The 16,480-nt window shown below is 39.8% G+C and overlaps 2 protein-coding genes across 2 annotated transcripts in view; one reads left to right on the top strand and one right to left on the bottom strand.

Annotated features, from left to right (window-relative positions):
* stab1 (stabilin 1) overlaps nt 1–16,480 on the top strand; it is a 96,767-nt gene that overhangs the window by 7,700 nt on the left and 72,587 nt on the right. Inside the window, exons 4-15 of the mRNA XM_084739564.1 lie at nt 74–159; nt 864–933; nt 1,063–1,158; nt 2,848–2,961; nt 3,738–3,925; nt 4,136–4,272; nt 4,950–5,077; nt 5,703–5,779; nt 8,960–9,082; nt 14,788–14,925; nt 15,335–15,406; nt 16,030–16,143. Of these exons, the coding sequence (XP_084595690.1) occupies nt 74–159; nt 864–933; nt 1,063–1,158; nt 2,848–2,961; nt 3,738–3,925; nt 4,136–4,272; nt 4,950–5,077; nt 5,703–5,779; nt 8,960–9,082; nt 14,788–14,925; nt 15,335–15,406; nt 16,030–16,143 (1,343 nt within the window). The remainder of the gene's footprint in view (nt 1–73; nt 160–863; nt 934–1,062; nt 1,159–2,847; nt 2,962–3,737; nt 3,926–4,135; nt 4,273–4,949; nt 5,078–5,702; nt 5,780–8,959; nt 9,083–14,787; nt 14,926–15,334; nt 15,407–16,029; nt 16,144–16,480) is intronic.
* LOC146332131 (nuclear factor 7, ovary-like) lies at nt 10,798–13,208 on the bottom strand. Its single transcript, XM_084739557.1, has one exon. It carries the CDS (start codon nt 12,321–12,323, stop codon nt 10,920–10,922), a length of 1,404 nt encoding a protein of 467 aa, XP_084595683.1. The 5' UTR covers nt 12,324–13,208; the 3' UTR covers nt 10,798–10,919.

Here is a 16,480-nt window from a genome sequence, read left to right as displayed (position 1 = left end):
AAACAGAAACAAAATGGAATCTTATAATCAATGAATACTAATCACTCCTAATCACCTTTCCTTCTGTCTGTAGCCTGTCCCAGCTGGTCAGGAAAGACCTGTAACTTCCATGGAACCTGTGTGGGTGGAAACCTCGGCAATGGGACCTGTGTCTGTGATGTCAGTATCCTGCCTGACTGTCTGGCTGTGACTGTCCTTCATGTTCAGTTCAGAGATCAATATTGCATATATATTGTGTATATATATCCAAACTGGGGACCTGTTGACCACCATCTACAGTTGGTAATCAACAGGCCCCCAGTTTGGAGAGGCAACAAGAGTATTGGTGTAGGAAGTTGAGCAATGTACTGCTGTGGACAGGGTCAACAGCAAAACATATTTTAGCCACTTACAAAAATTGTCAGTTTATGTGTGTGTGATAGAATATTTTCGCCACTTTACCTTGCAGTCAGACAGGCTTTTACGATGAGAAACCACAGATATAATTGATGTGAAGCCAAATATGGATCTCTCCAAACCAATCAAAATAGCAAAATAAATAATTTTACCTTGCAGAACAGAGGAGTAACTTGCCTTGATCAGTTAGTTTGGTTTTGTTATTGTGTGAGTTTGGTTATAAAATGTTGAATTCACACAACACAAACAAACCAACCAACCAGCTGAGGCAGTGGGAGACCAGCAACTCCTGTGTTCTGTGAGGTAAAATTATTGTTCTTGCATTGTTTTTTACATCTCTGACAGTTTTTTGGGGTGTGTTTCTTGCGTTTGGGTGGAGAGTTGTGAGTTTGGACACAGTATGTTAGTCATATAATATTGTTGATGTATTGATGATGAAGTGATAAAAAATAATTTTCTCTCTTTAGGAAGGCTTCTCTGGCTTTGCCTGTCAGGAGTGTAATAATCCAAATCATTATGGAGAAAATTGCGATAAAGGTAGGCTTACTCATTTCTGAGTCAGAAGAAACTGGAGGAATAATGTTTTTATGTTTGTTTGACAGCTGAAAGAACATCACACAGTTATTTGACTGTCCACTGTGTGTGTGTGTGTGTGTGTTTGTACAGAGTGCGACTGTGAGCATGGAGTGTGTAACAAAGGTCCAGACGGTGATGGACAGTGTTTGTGTCAGCCACCATACACCGGGAGGCGCTGTGACCAAGGTGACATGCTGGGTTTTACTGTATCAGTATATTATATAAACAGTTTTAAGATACAGCAGATCATATTACTGCATGTTATTAGGATAATAATAAATTGTATCAAATAATTACCATTATATATAATGATATGATTTGCGGATGTCATTCACACACACTCAGACAAGGTATCCATTTGAAATTCAGGGCACAATGAACTCATGGCGTGGTGTCAGCAGGTATTCCTTTTAAGCCCCACCAGTCATGCTGCATTCTAGATAATGTCGGAGGTCGGAATTTTCCCAACTCATACAACAAAAAGTACGATGGAAAGCCGCTCAAAGTCGGAGTTCCTACTTGTGAACTCGGGGCAAATCCATCTACCTTGACTTCATGTAGAAGCAGTTGTCTGATGTCACATACCAATGACCTAAAACAATACATACCATCACATAGTAAAAACTGTTTTGCATGTAAATTGATGTCAAAATATGTTTATATGCCATGTACCATGGAATGAAATATATCATGGTGTCTTGTTACCTCAGGCGTCATTTTTCCTCCTCTGTGTCATTTATGCAAGGAGGCTGTACTGCCCAGGGTTCAATTGAGTGCGTGCTTGCCAAAGAAAGTCATCAATTTGTCAGTGTCAGCCATGTTGTCATTTACATTTTGCGTTGTGTACCAGGAAGGCTTTGAGGCTGGAAGTTGGAAGCTTTAACTGGGAAACACTGACTTTCGACGTTGTCTGCAGCACAGCATGAGAGCAGAAGGCGATTTGAGGAAGGAGGCCACCTCCCTTGTTAGCAAAATGACCAAAATACATCCCCGTTGTTAAACTACCACCCCCCTCTCCATCCACTAGTAGCAGGGAGTGCAGAGGCAGAGGGGCAGTTTAGTTGAACATGTCTACTGGATTCTTTTTTTATTTTTTTTATTTTTTTTTATCTTGACTGAAGTTTATGCAAGGTAGAGTCTATGGCCCTGACCATGGGTCTGAACTGTCAGCAGCCTAACTCTGCTGTGTGTTGATAAATCTATGTCACTAGCCATGGTGCTGAAGTAGCAGACGGATTAGTAATTGCACCTTTGCCTCGCAGTCCTGCCCTGTCTGTCAAATTTGTCTTGTACTGGGGCGCCCCTGTAGCTCAGTTGGTACAGCATGCACCCCATGTACTGAGGCTATCTCTCTCTCTTCTCCGCAGCAGCTGCCAGCTCGACTCTTGCCTGCAGCCCTTTGCTGTGTATCACCCCCTTTCTCTACCCCCTTCCTGTCTGCTCCTCAGCTGTTCCTAGCAAATAAAGGCAAAGAGCCTAAAAAATAATCTTAATTATAATAATAATTCTCATAAATTGTGTCATTGCATATTGTTTAATATTTTTGATGTTTCTACTCAATATTTGTTCTTTCAGTTGTAGTCAGTCAAAAAAAACCCCTAAATGATGATAATAATAATAATAGCAATAAGGGCATAATAATAATTGTCTGTGCTTTTGTCTGTGTTTCTGTGCTTCTGTCTGTTTTTATATGCCATCAATCATTCAATCAATACTGAGATTTGATACTTTGCTCTAACTGTTTTCTTCTAGTCATCTTGGTGTCAGTTAAACACAACGTGGCACATACTGCATTTACTGCTCCACTGCTGCCTGTCTGTATGGTGTTTAATTGTTGCCCACAGTGAACATCTGTTGTGTCTGTGTTGTTCTCAGTGAGTACCAGGTGCAGTAACTGCAGCCCGTACTCGTACTGTAAAGGAGAGGGAGACGCCGCCTACTGTGAATGTTTGCCCGGATACAGGAAAACGTCAGAGGGAAGATGCGCAAGTAAACACACAACTCAAGAGTCCTCTCAGATTTCTGTTTTTCTTAATCCCAGTTTTTTGTTTTAAGGATTTTTTTTTAAGTGAGGTTGTATGAGGTACCTATCTATAGTTAGTGTATTACCTACAGTAGATGGTGTGTTGACATGCCCCAGTTTGGAGAAGCAGCTGGAATACTGATGTAGGAAGCAGCAAAACATATTTTAACAACCTAAAAGAGGAGCACCTTAAAAATCAGTATTACTTAAAGGGTAGCCTATATTTAAATTATTCACTGCTTACTTCACTGTCAGACAACCTTGGCAAAATCAGTGATTTTACCGTATAGAAGTTGCTAGTCTGTATCCGTTTGATAGTTTCTGTTATTGTGCAACTTTGGCATTTTTAAATTATTAGTTTGGATTCACCAAGTTAACACAGATTGATCGAGGCAGCAGGAGACCAACTCCCATGTTCTGTGAGGTAAAATTACTCTTTTGCCACAGGAGTCTTGTGGCTTTGGAGACGGCAATATTTGGCTGTAAACCCGCCCTAAGAATAGAACTAGACAAGGACTAGAGCCCGAAATAGAGCCAGAACTAGTGTGACATCTGTTTCTTTGTCTCCAGCACTTGAATCAAGGCCAGGACAAGACCTTGACCCATAGCAAAATCTTTCTGTTTTTTACCCATGAGAACTAAACTAGAAGCAGGACTTCTACTAGACCAGAAACGTTTTGTGAATGTTTTTGGGATAAAAATTCTCATCTGGACTGAGTTAGATCTTCATTTTCCTGTCCAGGCATTTGCTCACCGACGGATTGTGATGTGAATGCCCAGTGCTCCTCACAGGGGTCAAAGGTCAGCTGCACCTGTAAACCTGACTACGAGGGAGACGGCAAGATCTGCGTACCCAAAAACCCCTGCTCCAAGAACAATGGCGGGTGTCCCATCAACTCCACCATCTGTGTCTTCAAAGGACCCAACAAGGTTAGCATGCCTACAGAACCGTGTTGAGAACCAGGTCTAGAACTAGACTGGAACCAGGATTAGAATGATAGTAAAGCCAGTACCAAAACCAACAGTACAAAGAGTTGATGTCATAGCAAAAATTCACATGCCAATATTAAGTCCAGAATCAAAACCGGAGTTAATCCCGAAACTGCGTTTAACCTCATTGTGTCTCTGTCCGTCTCTCAGTCCGGCTGTGAGTGTATGTTCGGTATGTCCCCTATTGGTGGCAACGCTGAGTTGGGTTGTGAGCTCGTCTCTGCCTGCACAGAGGACGCCTGTGACCCCTCAGCTATATGTCAAACTGGACTGGACGGACAACCCAGGTCAGACACACAAACACCTCTGCTGTCTAGAACTAGATCTACATTCAGAGGCCATATTACAGAAACTTCCTGATTTAAAATGAGATAGGAAAATTCTTAGGAAGGATTTTTTTTCCCAATTTAGTATTACAGAAGCAAATCCTTACTAATTTTAGGAATCCTATCTTATATCAGGTTAGGAGATCCCTCCATTAGCTTTTTAAAAAGTTAGCTATTACAGATGGAAAGTGAAACTTGGCATAACTTAACAGTTATTCTAAAGTTAGGAGAGTTTATTTAAGATTCTATAAAGTTCTTATGCTTCTATAATACACTTTTCCTATTTTTAGTTAGGATAGCTTAATTCAGAAATTTCTGTCCCAAGGATTATTATTAAAGTGAGTTAAAGGTAAAGAATTAGGACTTTTACCAAAGTGAAAGTCAAGTCTAGAACCCAAACTACTACTGAAGGGAGAATCAGGTCTAGGACTAGTACTGAAGTTAGAGTCAGGACTGGGACTATTACTGAAGTTAGAGTTGGGTCTAAAACCAGGCCTAGTACTAAATGGAGAGTCAGGTCTAGAACTAGGACTAGAATAAAAACATCTGATTTCAGACATTGTTTCTTTCTCCAGCTCTCTGTTAGTTTTCATGAATGTTTGTCCATATTTTTGTCATTCGTTGCTCCTCTCTCTCAGGTGTTTGTGTTTAGGGGGTCAGATTGGTGATGGCCGGCGTTGCTATGGTACCCTGATGGAGCGTCTGATAGAGCTGGACGGGAGTGGAAGACACAGAGAAAATCTGACAGGAACAGTCGCTCTGTTTGGTAAAAGCAGCACAAATACACTGTAAACATGATGTTAAGCAGAATTATATTCTTAAAGTTAGTAATGTGATTCAAGTGTTACTTCTCTTTATCGATTTGGAGCAAAACTGCATATTGATTAAATGAATAGATTTAAGAATGGCAGAAATGAAATGTAATATTCATAAATATGTTTTCATTAGTGTACAATCACCTGAAAGAATTGTTGTGATTCTTTTTTTAGCTTAGGATGGTCTGTTTATATCTATCATCCTCTAGATGTGACTGTGGAGAGTGAGATGAGGTCTGTAAGCTCACCAACAGATACCTCAAACTCCTACACACTTGTCCTTTGAATGTCTAAAATTTTTAGTCTCCAACCGTGACATCACCCATAGTTTTGTGAAGAGCCATTTTGAAGATTTCAGTGTGATTATCAGCATAATATCTGTCTTAATATAATCTACAGGAGAATTCTGTCAAAATTCACCCCCTGTACAGTTGTCATTAACGGGATATATAGTTTTTTGTACTAGGCTGGAAGCATGTTTATTTTTGCTGTAAAGTTATGGAGGTCAGTGGAGATGTTTCTATGTTGCATTTTTCCTTTGACCTTTGACCATTTGGATATGTGCATGTGTTTCAGAGAAAGGCTGCTTACTGCTGCTGAGTCACAATGGACCCTTCACGGCTTTCATCCCTCTGCTGAAAGCACCTCTGACTGTAGGTCGCCTGTCTGTCTGGTGTCACTTGTGTGTCTGTAGACAGCCACCTGACTGCCTGTTTGACTCTACTATCTCAAAGTTGTATTTTAAAGGAGAAATATGTAGGACCCTGTTGTTCAAAAATGAGTTCTGTAGTACAGATAGTGAGTTTTTTCATTTAACACTAAATGTGAAAGGGGAAACCAAAAACACAGGTTCTGGGCTGGAATATGTATTTCAATGAGGACATGCTTGCTGTAGTATTGTTGTTGGAGAAGCCAGTATTTCAACTTTGTAGGGGTGAAAGAAGAAATAGATTTTCTTCAGTATAGTGAAAAATAAAAATAAAAATGTATATAAATCACTAGTTCTCTGTCCGTTAGCTTGATGCTAACACATAATGAGAATTCACATTGTTATTGCTAATGGAAATTGACATTGCTATCAGGGTAATAGTAACATAACAAACTGATCCATTTTACTTCACATGCTTAACATAAAACAATGTGTACTCAGACTTTTAGGTATACATTTCCTCTGCTCTGCGGAAACAAACTAATAGCAGTAGATTTTCCATTAATAACTCAATCTACTATGGCCTCAACACTCCCCACCGACCAGCTACAGCAGCAACCTCATAGGGCAGCACAAGTTCAGTTTCATATGTGAGGAAAGTTAATTTAAACGCTCACATTGTGATGTGTGCAGTTTTCTGGGGCTCTGTTCATTTTGGCCAAACATTTTATTGTATTTATTATTTTCTGATGGCACCAGCTTGATGAGGAACAGCTAAAGTTTACTTTCAAAAGTATGTAATTTACTGCTTTTATATCCAGTATAGCAGTGATGCTTTAAATAGTAATATCAAATTGCATTACTTAAGAATTACAATACTTATGGAATCAGCATCAAAGTATTATGATAGTATTGAATCAAGAGATAAGTGTATTGTCCCAATCTTACAACTTAGCATGTTTGCTCAATCTCTTAAGACATTTCATGGTCATTTTATGACTTTGTACAGTAAATATATCACGTATTTCTTTATTAATTATCACCTCATATAAATACACAGTCTTCATGGATATCTGTTATTTTGTTGAATGTCTCCAAAGAGGTGTGAATCAGAGCTCTTTCAAATTCAAATTCATCCCAATCTGATCGAGTATGTGAAAGTGAACAGATTTTAAATGGCTGAATGTCTAATCAGTTTTCCACAATGTCTAGTCTTTAGTCTGAGCTCACGGTAAGTGGAGCAGACAACAGCTCAGTGATTGGATTTTTTCTTAACTGAAATGCACCTTAGGAGTCGTTTTCCCTCCGTCAGTTGTTTTCTCTCCTTCAGTTGTTACGTCCATCTTTTGTACAGATGATTAAGTCAGGAGAGTTTCCTGTCTATCCAAGTCTTCAAGAGGCCCAACTGTCAGTAAACTAACATTGTCTATAAGGAAATAAACCACTGTTACTGCAGGAAACTTGGACACTCAAAATAACTTTCCACACTTCACTACTCCATTGTTTTGTCTGAGGTGCTGCTCCCCCGTGCTGTAGGACATGTGGATCAAGTTTTCTCAGCATGATCGAGCGGCTTTGCTCCTCTGATGTCTTGCTGTGTTGCAAGGTTTTTTGTTTTGTTTTTTTTGTTTTTTTTTTGAAAATGACTGATATCCTGCTGCTTCTTGTCTGTTTGTAGCTGCATGTCTGAATGTGCAGTAGGTCTGCCTCATAAATCATCAAACACAGTGAAACCGCATCGGCAGATAAAAAATGTCAGATGATAACAGATATAAATTCCACTCCTCTGTCATCGCCTTGTGCCATCTATACACACACGCGTGCACACGCACACACACACACACACACACACACACACACACACACACACACACACACACACACACACACACTCTCAGCTCATCCTGAAAACAGACAGCTAGTGACAGATGGTCAGTACAAACTAGAACAAAACAGAGCGTGAGGCCTCTGGGCGCACACACACGCACACACACACACACACACACACACACACAGATACACACAGGCGCCCTGAATGTGAAATCTGATGTAACCATAGAAACCTCAGTTGGAAATTTCAAATTTTTTTATATTTGAAGCAAGAATTCAAAAAAAAAGAAGTTTCAAAGACGTTATATTAAAACACTAAACGGAACCTGCAGACCTTGAAGAGCAGATGTGGGTAGGTTTCCTTTTCAACTTGATAAAATCAATGAAGACTTGTGACTTAAAGGGACAGTTCACCCCAAATCCAAAAATATATATTTTCCTCTTGCTGTGCTAGTTAGTGCTAGTTATCCATCTAGATTTTTTTGGTGTCAGTTGCAGAGTTTTGGAGATATCAGCCGAAGAGATGTCTGCCTTCTCTCCAACACAATGGGACTCAAAGCACAAAAAAATTACATTTGGAAAACTCAAAACTTGTGGCCCTTGTCCAAAAACCACAACCTCATTATAATCCACAGACCTTGTTATGAGTAGTTTCATGTAGCTTTCATTAGAGCAGATTGTTTTTGAAAGACCACAAAGAAGATGCCATCTCCCAGACTCTCCAGCCCCATGCATACCTCTTCAACGTGGAAAAATTCAAACCTTGTCAGACCTGCGCCCTAGTTATGGTTGCTAAGCTATGATAGGACAGTTGCTGTTAGCAGGAGGGGCTAAATCTGTACTAAAAAGCAAATAAAGGAAACGAAAGACAAAGCCAGCTGATGCATAAAAAAAAAAAAAAATCAAGCAATGAAAGTAACAGAAACCATTCCTTAATGGCCACATCAGGACCACACCAGAGACGACTGAGAGAGCCTCCAAATGGCTGCGGATCAGAAGGAGTAATCTCTGGGGTCTGGTTAATCCTCACTGAGAGTGTCTGATGTTAAAAGACCCAAAACTCCCTATGATCCCTGGTTACATCACAGTTGTGTGTCCAAGTGCACCCCAGGGTGTGTCTCAGAATCATCTGTGCCTTTTATGTCATTTTCACTGTGTGAGTAAAATGTCTTGTTGCATCAGTTCTGTTGGATCAGAGCCTTCAAAGATTTTCATATTTTTTTAAAGGAAGAGTGCAGATGTGCTGTAACACAGGATACAACACACCTCTGACAGTCTGTTTTCAAGAAGTAGTTGACAGAAAATGATCAATAAATGAATTCCAGATCACTGATCTACTCGTGTGTCTCTACAGGGTGTCAATGAGGAGCAGGTGTGTAAAAACCACCTGATCCTGGGTCAGCACCTCTACAAGAATATGGGGGGACAAGACTTCAACCTGTACAGCGGAGCCAGATTAAGGACTAAAGACAACAAGGTAATGCTTCCTCTCCGAACTCGACAACCCGGTTAACAACTATTCAATCCACAGCCCTGATTCTTAAGAAGTTGGGATGTTGTGTAAAATGTAAATAAAAACAGAATGCGATGATGCAAAGCAAATCCATTTCAACCTGTATTCACTTGAATACAGTACAGAGATGAGATATCTAATGTTTATGTATTTAATGTAAGTGATCCTGAGTCCATGTAGTATCCTTTAGACAATTATGTGGGTTTTTAATGCAGTGTCATCTGAGGGGTCGAAGGTCACAGGCATGGTCCAAACAGGTGTTTTTTTTTAGTCTTGTGTTGCCCCTGCCTCAACTTTTTGGGAATCTGTAGAAGGCATCAAATTCAGTAAATTTGCAAAAAACAGTTTGCCAGTTTGAACAAAAATATCTTCTCTTTGTACTGCGTTAAATTGAATATAGGTCAGAAAGGTGTTTTTTTTCCCCCACAGCATCACAGCTTCTTTTGGAAATGGGGCTGGAGATCATGCAAAACAAAGCCACACACTTGTTTCTTCTCTCTTTCCTCTCACAAGTATGAAGTAAAGAATAACAAAGATTTAAAGGTTAAAGGAGTTTAAAAGGCAGTTTAGATGTGACTGGAAAGAGGAAAAACTTCATTTCTCGTAAGTTAAAACAAAGTAGTGTGAATGTTTAGCAGCTAAATTGAAGATTTTAAAACTGATGAGATAGTTGAAGATGATCACAAGGACACAGAAGCTGATGTAAACTTCTCTTTTTATTAGTCCCACAATCAGAATAAAAAAAAACATATAAACCACAACAACATTTGTTTTCTGCTACAGAAAGTTTTAATTTCTTCAGTTTTGTTGACTTTTATACTGTTAATATAGCATAACTCAATTTATTAATATTTTCTTTTCCCTGTTCTGTCAAATGAAACCAGCTTTTTCTAATTAATGATATACTCCAGTGATGTCCTTTAGATTTTTCCCCCTTCCAACACCCTGCTTTAAAAGGAATTATATCACACAAAGAGAGTTACAATACAATATAATGTTATCTGTAAAAACTTCATCACAGCTTCATCATCATATTATGAAAATAATTGTGTTAAAAATCTGGCTGTGAATCCTCTCCAGCGGCTGAGGGTTCGACTCCTGCCTGCAGCTATTTGCTGCGTGTAATCTCTCCACTCTGTTTCCCCCTTTCCTGTCATATCTTTCTCTGTCCTGTCAATAAAACCCATGAAAAGACTAAAAAACATACTTTAAAAAGATGTAAATAATTGTCTGATTAATCTAACAATTGATAGTTGCAGTCCTAGTTTGTTTTAAAGCTATTACATTTCATCGGATTTCAAGTAGAATCTGGTCCAGTGGCAACTGTTAAGAATAACTCCATAGAAATAACTGATCATTTAGAGGCATCTGTAATAAACTGAGACCATTTCATAACCAGTAAAATTACCTTGTAGTAGCTTCAAGAAAAGTTCTCTTTTTTATGATTTTTTTTAAAACTGATAAGCCACATCACTACCAAAAGTCATAACACAGCATTCCCAGTACATCCTGCCATCCTAGAATTTTCATTAGCTTAGTAATCTGTGCAACTTCAAGAACAAGCAAACATTGTAACATTTGAAAACAGAATCAGAGTGCTCCATCACATTGATGCATTAATCCTGTAAATCCAACATTGCCATAAAACATGCTCAAAAACCCTGCCCTCAAAAACAGCGGTCTGATTCAACCAGAGATATTAGTAATATATTCCTCGGTAAAAGGTCAACATCAGTGACATTTGACAGATTTTGAATCACAGTAGATATAGTCATGTTGCCCAACCCCATCATAATAATCTCTAATTGTGCTTTTCCACCATCACAGACACCTTCTTTGATAAAATGCTCAGCGGGACGCGATCCTCAGTGTAAATGTATGGAAACAGGGTGTCAGTGAAGGTGTGTGAGAAGGTGTGTATGTGTGTGTTGGTGTCAAGATCGTAAAATGACAGCTTTCCTCCGTCAAAGTCCAGATGAACTCTGATCCTCTGGAGCTTTGTCTTCACTGTCAGATCTTTCTCTGGATGTGTCGTGGAGAACGCGGTGAATTTACCATCAGAGAACAAAATTCTCCACAGTCCAGACTGTAGGCGCCCATTCGTCATGATGTACTCTCCCAACACGCCCACTTCCCAGTCCTTGTTGTCTCCGACCCCAACATCCCAGCTGTGAGTCCCCGAGTTAAAGCCTTCAGAGCTCTGGACGGAGCAGGAGAATTTGGTCCTTTTCGGGTTTTTTGGAAGCTGTCGTCGCTCTCCAGCTCTCACCGCGGTCAGATCTTCAGACACGACGAGCTCAGGGTCGGCTGTGTTTGGATCCAGAATCACAGGAGTAAAGGAGACCATCTCTTTCATCTTGTTCCAGATGTTGAAGCTCAGGTTGCCCAGATGTCTGGCCTCATCTATCAGAGCTCCTGAGACCAGCTGTGGATCGTCCAGCAGGGTGCGCTGCTGGACTCTTTTCACTGCAGCCTTGTAGTTCTGCAGGAATGAGACGTCTTCAGCTCTCAGCTCCTCCTCTGTGGCTCTGATTGTGTCTGAAAGAGCTGCTATCCGTCTGTTGAGAGCCTGAATCTCCTCCTTCATCATCTGACTCTTCTGCTGCTCTTCCTCCCTCAGAGCAGCGATCCTGGCCGCCTCCTCCTTTTGTAGAAACTGATGAAGCTTCTCAAACTGCTTCTTAATCTGCGTCTCTGTATGTCGAGCCTGGACCTTAATGTGTTTTGCTGTTTGATCACAGTTTCCTTTAACTTGTTCAAACAGCTTCAGTTTCTCCTGTAAGGGCTTCAGGGACTTCTGGAGCTCCTCTCTGTGATCCTGTGCAGCTTCATTGATGGGTCTGAATTTGTGGTTGTTGTGTGCTCTTGAATCACGACAAACGACACACACTGGCTGCTGATGGTCCAGACAGAAGAGTTTGAGTCTCTCAGAGTGCAGACTGCAGAGAGCCTCAGACCCTGCTGAAGCTCTTTGCTCTTTCTGCAGCATGTAGGCCTCACACAAGTTCTTTAATGCCAGGTTACGAGGTGGATCACCTTTTGAGTGGCTTGTCTTGCAGCACGGACACTCAAGCCTTTTTTTCCCGCTCCACCATTCCTGCAGACAAGATTTACAGAAGCTGTGGCTGCATGACAGGACAACAGGGTCTTTGAAGATGTCCTGACAGATAGGACAGGAGAGATCCTCCTCTGATGTGAAAGACATTTTGTCTCTGAGTGAAGCTGAAAACACAGCAAGCAGACAGGGAAGTCAGTCGCTAAAGATGAATCTTTGAATTTTACTTTCACTTTTACTCGTGGCTCTTCCAGTTCTTTATGTAGAATCAACAGTAGGTTGAAGTGCAAGTATCCAATAATCCAGTAAATCCAGCCTCTTTTCCTCTCCCAGTGGACTTGGTGGTTTTGGTGTCAATCTTATAGTTTATTTCCAAGTGTGTGTCTCCGCTCAGGAACAACCAGGACTAAGCTGTGTTTCCTGTTTGGCTGCTGTTTGAGTCAAAGAGTGGGTGGAGTTTTTGTCATGACATTTCTGCTGAGAGCGCATGTTTATCATATTTGGAGTGTTGCAAGAAACTTCACTAGTGCCTTGTGTGTGTCTTTAGTTAATGCATGTTAAAGGATACTTTCAGGTCATTTTGTCCTTTCTCTGTGTAAGAGACTTCCAAAGTTCAATCAAGTAGAGATTTGTGCAAAGTTACAGTCTGTATAGTACAAAAATGCTAACCTTTCATGAGTTCAAATCTTTCATCTTATGTTTATAGATTTATTTGTAAAACCCTAACATGATGTAGAGAGCAGAAATACAAGAGACACTGACACTTGAATACTAATTCTTTTAGTCAGATGTCCACTTTTATAAATTATCTATACAATTAGGAGTTATTTTAATATTTCCTTTCTGTGTGGAGTTTACATGTTCTGACCATGTTTGTGTGGGTTTCCTCCAGCTGCTTCATTTTTCCCCCACCATCAAAAGCATGCACGTTAAGTTAATTTCTCCTGTCAGTGCCCTTGACCGAGGTGCTGGCTTATTTCTGGAGTTCGTCTGCAAGCGCTGCACAGTGACTTCCTGCTGCTCGTAACACTTACAATGGATTGATCAAATACAATAAAAAAATGTAACTGACAATCTTGTAATGAAAGCAACACTTACTAAGAAAGTAATGACCTACATAAGGTATATGACCAGTTGTTATTTTTTCATTTTTCCTTTACAGAAAAATTAACATTTACAAACAATGAGGCATAGTATGGTATGTAAGGATGACAAATTATAGAAAATCATAATCCCAAATAATGAAAAATCCAAAAATAAAGGAAAATAAAATTAATAACAAGAATGAAATTGCAAGAAAAGAAAATGAAGAAAGTAAAAACAAATGTACATAGTTGTTCTACAGGTGATCTCAAAGGAGAGGGTGAGGGAGAGTTTTCATCACAGAGAAAGATGACAGAATAAGTGAGGCTGTTCTCCTGGACAGAGATGTCATAAACCTGCATGTGCAGATATGCGGCCAGTACACAGCAGGTAATAACAGATCACTGAATGAATGATGATAGGCCTGATATGTAAATTTACAATTATAATTTGAAAAATAAATTATACTGTATAATTATGTCAACATTATCTGCTTGACTACATTTCAAACTCAAAATGTCTTCAAACTAATGAAATATACAGTGATTAGTGAAAAACTTTGGATACCAGCAGACTGACTGTACGTGACTCCACGACAGGTCTGAACCACTCGGCAGTTGTCTTCATATCCGCAAGAAAATTCAATATATGAGAAAATTGGTGAATGCAGCAAGTTCTCCTAAATCACTCGTACGCACCGCTTAAGAACAAATCTGTTCGTACAAGTGGTTCTTGCATGAGGCCCATTATAAGATAATTAATGCATTTCCTCTGGACTCTGCAGAGTAATTAACTTGACACAGTTTCTTGTCATTAAAAAAGTAATGATGACTGTCTTGGTAGTCAGATGGTTCTGGTTGTATGGCTGCATGGCCACTATCGTTTGATCGATTCCAGCTGGCGATCGTTGTTTCATGTCATACACCTCTCTTTCTCTCTCTCTTTCTCTCTCTCTCCTCTTTCCTGTCTGCCTCTGCTCCTCAATAAAGGCCAAAAATAGTAACGGATTCAAATCAATACATTCTTGGTGTGAACTCCTTCACTGCAGGCCACACACTTTTCAATCCTGCATGTTTAGCTTGATGTTTATTCACCTGCTTTATTAATCTGGTATGATTAACTAATATTTCCTTCTGAGAGATTATCCAAAGTATTGCCAGGAACTTGTGAAAACTTTCAGAAAGAAAAGTTACCCACTAAGCATTTTCTCTGAGCGGGATGATGATGGATCTGGACTTTTTGTTCACTCTGTGTCAGTTTGAGCTGTTAATCCACCAGGTTTCTGTCATAAATTCTTCTGTTATGCTAAAAGCTTCCTGTGAGCGGGTAGTTCCTCCACTCTGTTTAAGATCAGTGTGATAGTTTTATTGTGAAGAAGTGGAGGAGCATCTGTGAGTCCATAAACAAACTGAATGCACCCACTGCGACGATGCTGGCCTGTGTCTGCTACACCTGGAGTCTTATTTCCACAATAACCAGATCACTGAAGTTCAACACACACACACTGATTCTGTCTGTCTGGTTGATGTAGAGATTCATCCTGATGGACGACCCCAGCAGAGGTTACACCGTCATCCAGGAGGACCTGCCAGCAGCCAATGGGATCATCCACATCATTGACAGGCCAATCATAAGCACGCTACTTACCAGACCTTCTCGTGATGAACAGGTAAGTTTAAGGCTCGCTTCAACAAATATGGAAAACTATCTGAAAATACAACATGTGCATCAGGGCTATTCAACCTCAACAAGTAGGCCAGATAGTAAAATCACTGGGAGTCACACAGAAAATAATTATTTTATGCAAATAACTCTTTGAGTATAGTTCACTACTGAACTAGTTGAATACACCTGATCTAATGTTGTAGTTATTACATGTCCATTTATTAGACAGGTCCAAAAACGTCAGCAGAACAACATGACATGTATCAAATTGTCCATGTAAAAGTACGTAAACAAATATTACACACAGCTATGAAACAAATGAAAGTATGAAATCACAAAATCACACAAAATCCAGTAATAAAATAGTTTTTTAAAAACTGCTGTCAGACATTTGATCTTCTTCTTCTGTACAGTTTGCTGATAAGACGATCGCAGAGATTCTGACTAAGGATGAAAAATTCAACCGCTTCCTGTCTCTGGTTGACGTGAGTATTTTGTTCTGGACAGTAACACAGATCACACAGATCTTTGGTTTTATCCCCACATGAGAAGAAATCACTCAAACTTTATTGTGCTTTTCACTGCACCCACCGTCATTATCGTACATAATGTCAGTTAGCTTTAGCCTCAGTCTTTTAGCAGGATATCATGTGCCTTTGCGAATTAGACCCTCCTACAATATTATTGCTTCAAATGGCCTGGTTGGAAACATCAAGAATTTAGTTATAGACCACATTTTCAACCAACTGATGGAGCTAACATCAGTCAGCTTGTTACACCTGATACAGTCTGCCAATGACAGTTGTCACTTCAGCAAAATCCACAGTTGCTGGCTAGAAATTAAAAGCAGTGTTTTTTTCTTCTCTCTGACTTCAAGGACTCGCTGTCTGAAAAATTATTAAACATTCTGAAGGGTAAATCTGCCACTGTTATCATTGTAAACTACATTTTCTGTTGAAGAATGCAGATATTGACAGCCATAGCAACAGTAGCTAGGTGTGGGTTAGTGAACAGTCAGTTCTCAGACAAGTTGGAACCACTTCTGCATGAGTATCTTTGCTAAATACTTGGTGCTCATCTGATATAATGTGTTTGTGTGTGTTTGTAGAATTGCGGGTCGCCGCCTCCTCTACGGGGTCCAGGACCCCTGACTGTGTTCGTTCCCACCAACCAGGCTGTGGACCAAGCCAGAGATGGCAGCATCTTGTACATGCTGAACGATGTAGGTGTAATTAGTACTATTATTTTCATTAATTTCTATATTTTTCTATATTTTTCTTATTATAAACAAATCCAATGAAAAGACCGAAACCAACAGCATTTGTGTTTCCATATAGTTGTCAAGCGAATTTGAAACAAACTTTTGAAATGTTACGCAAAACGTAGTGATGTCAGAAGTTGACATTATACTGCATATTAAAGAGACAGAAGTAAAGGTTGCGAACCATAAAACAAAACCACTTGCTTTGGCCATTTACAAGAGGAAATCGAGAGAGGTCTTCTTCTTCTCTTCTCAGAGCAGAAACAGTTGATCAGCCGGGTTATTCAACTTCAGTAGC

The sequence above is a fragment of the Lutjanus erythropterus genome, chromosome 2 (assembly GCF_056507025.1).
Source record: "Lutjanus erythropterus isolate fLutEry1 chromosome 2, fLutEry1.hap2, whole genome shotgun sequence".
NCBI lineage: Eukaryota > Metazoa > Chordata > Actinopteri > Lutjaniformes > Lutjanidae > Lutjanus > Lutjanus erythropterus.
The sequence above is the reverse complement of the archived record's forward strand: the minus strand, read 5'-3'. Positions and strand labels throughout refer to the sequence as shown.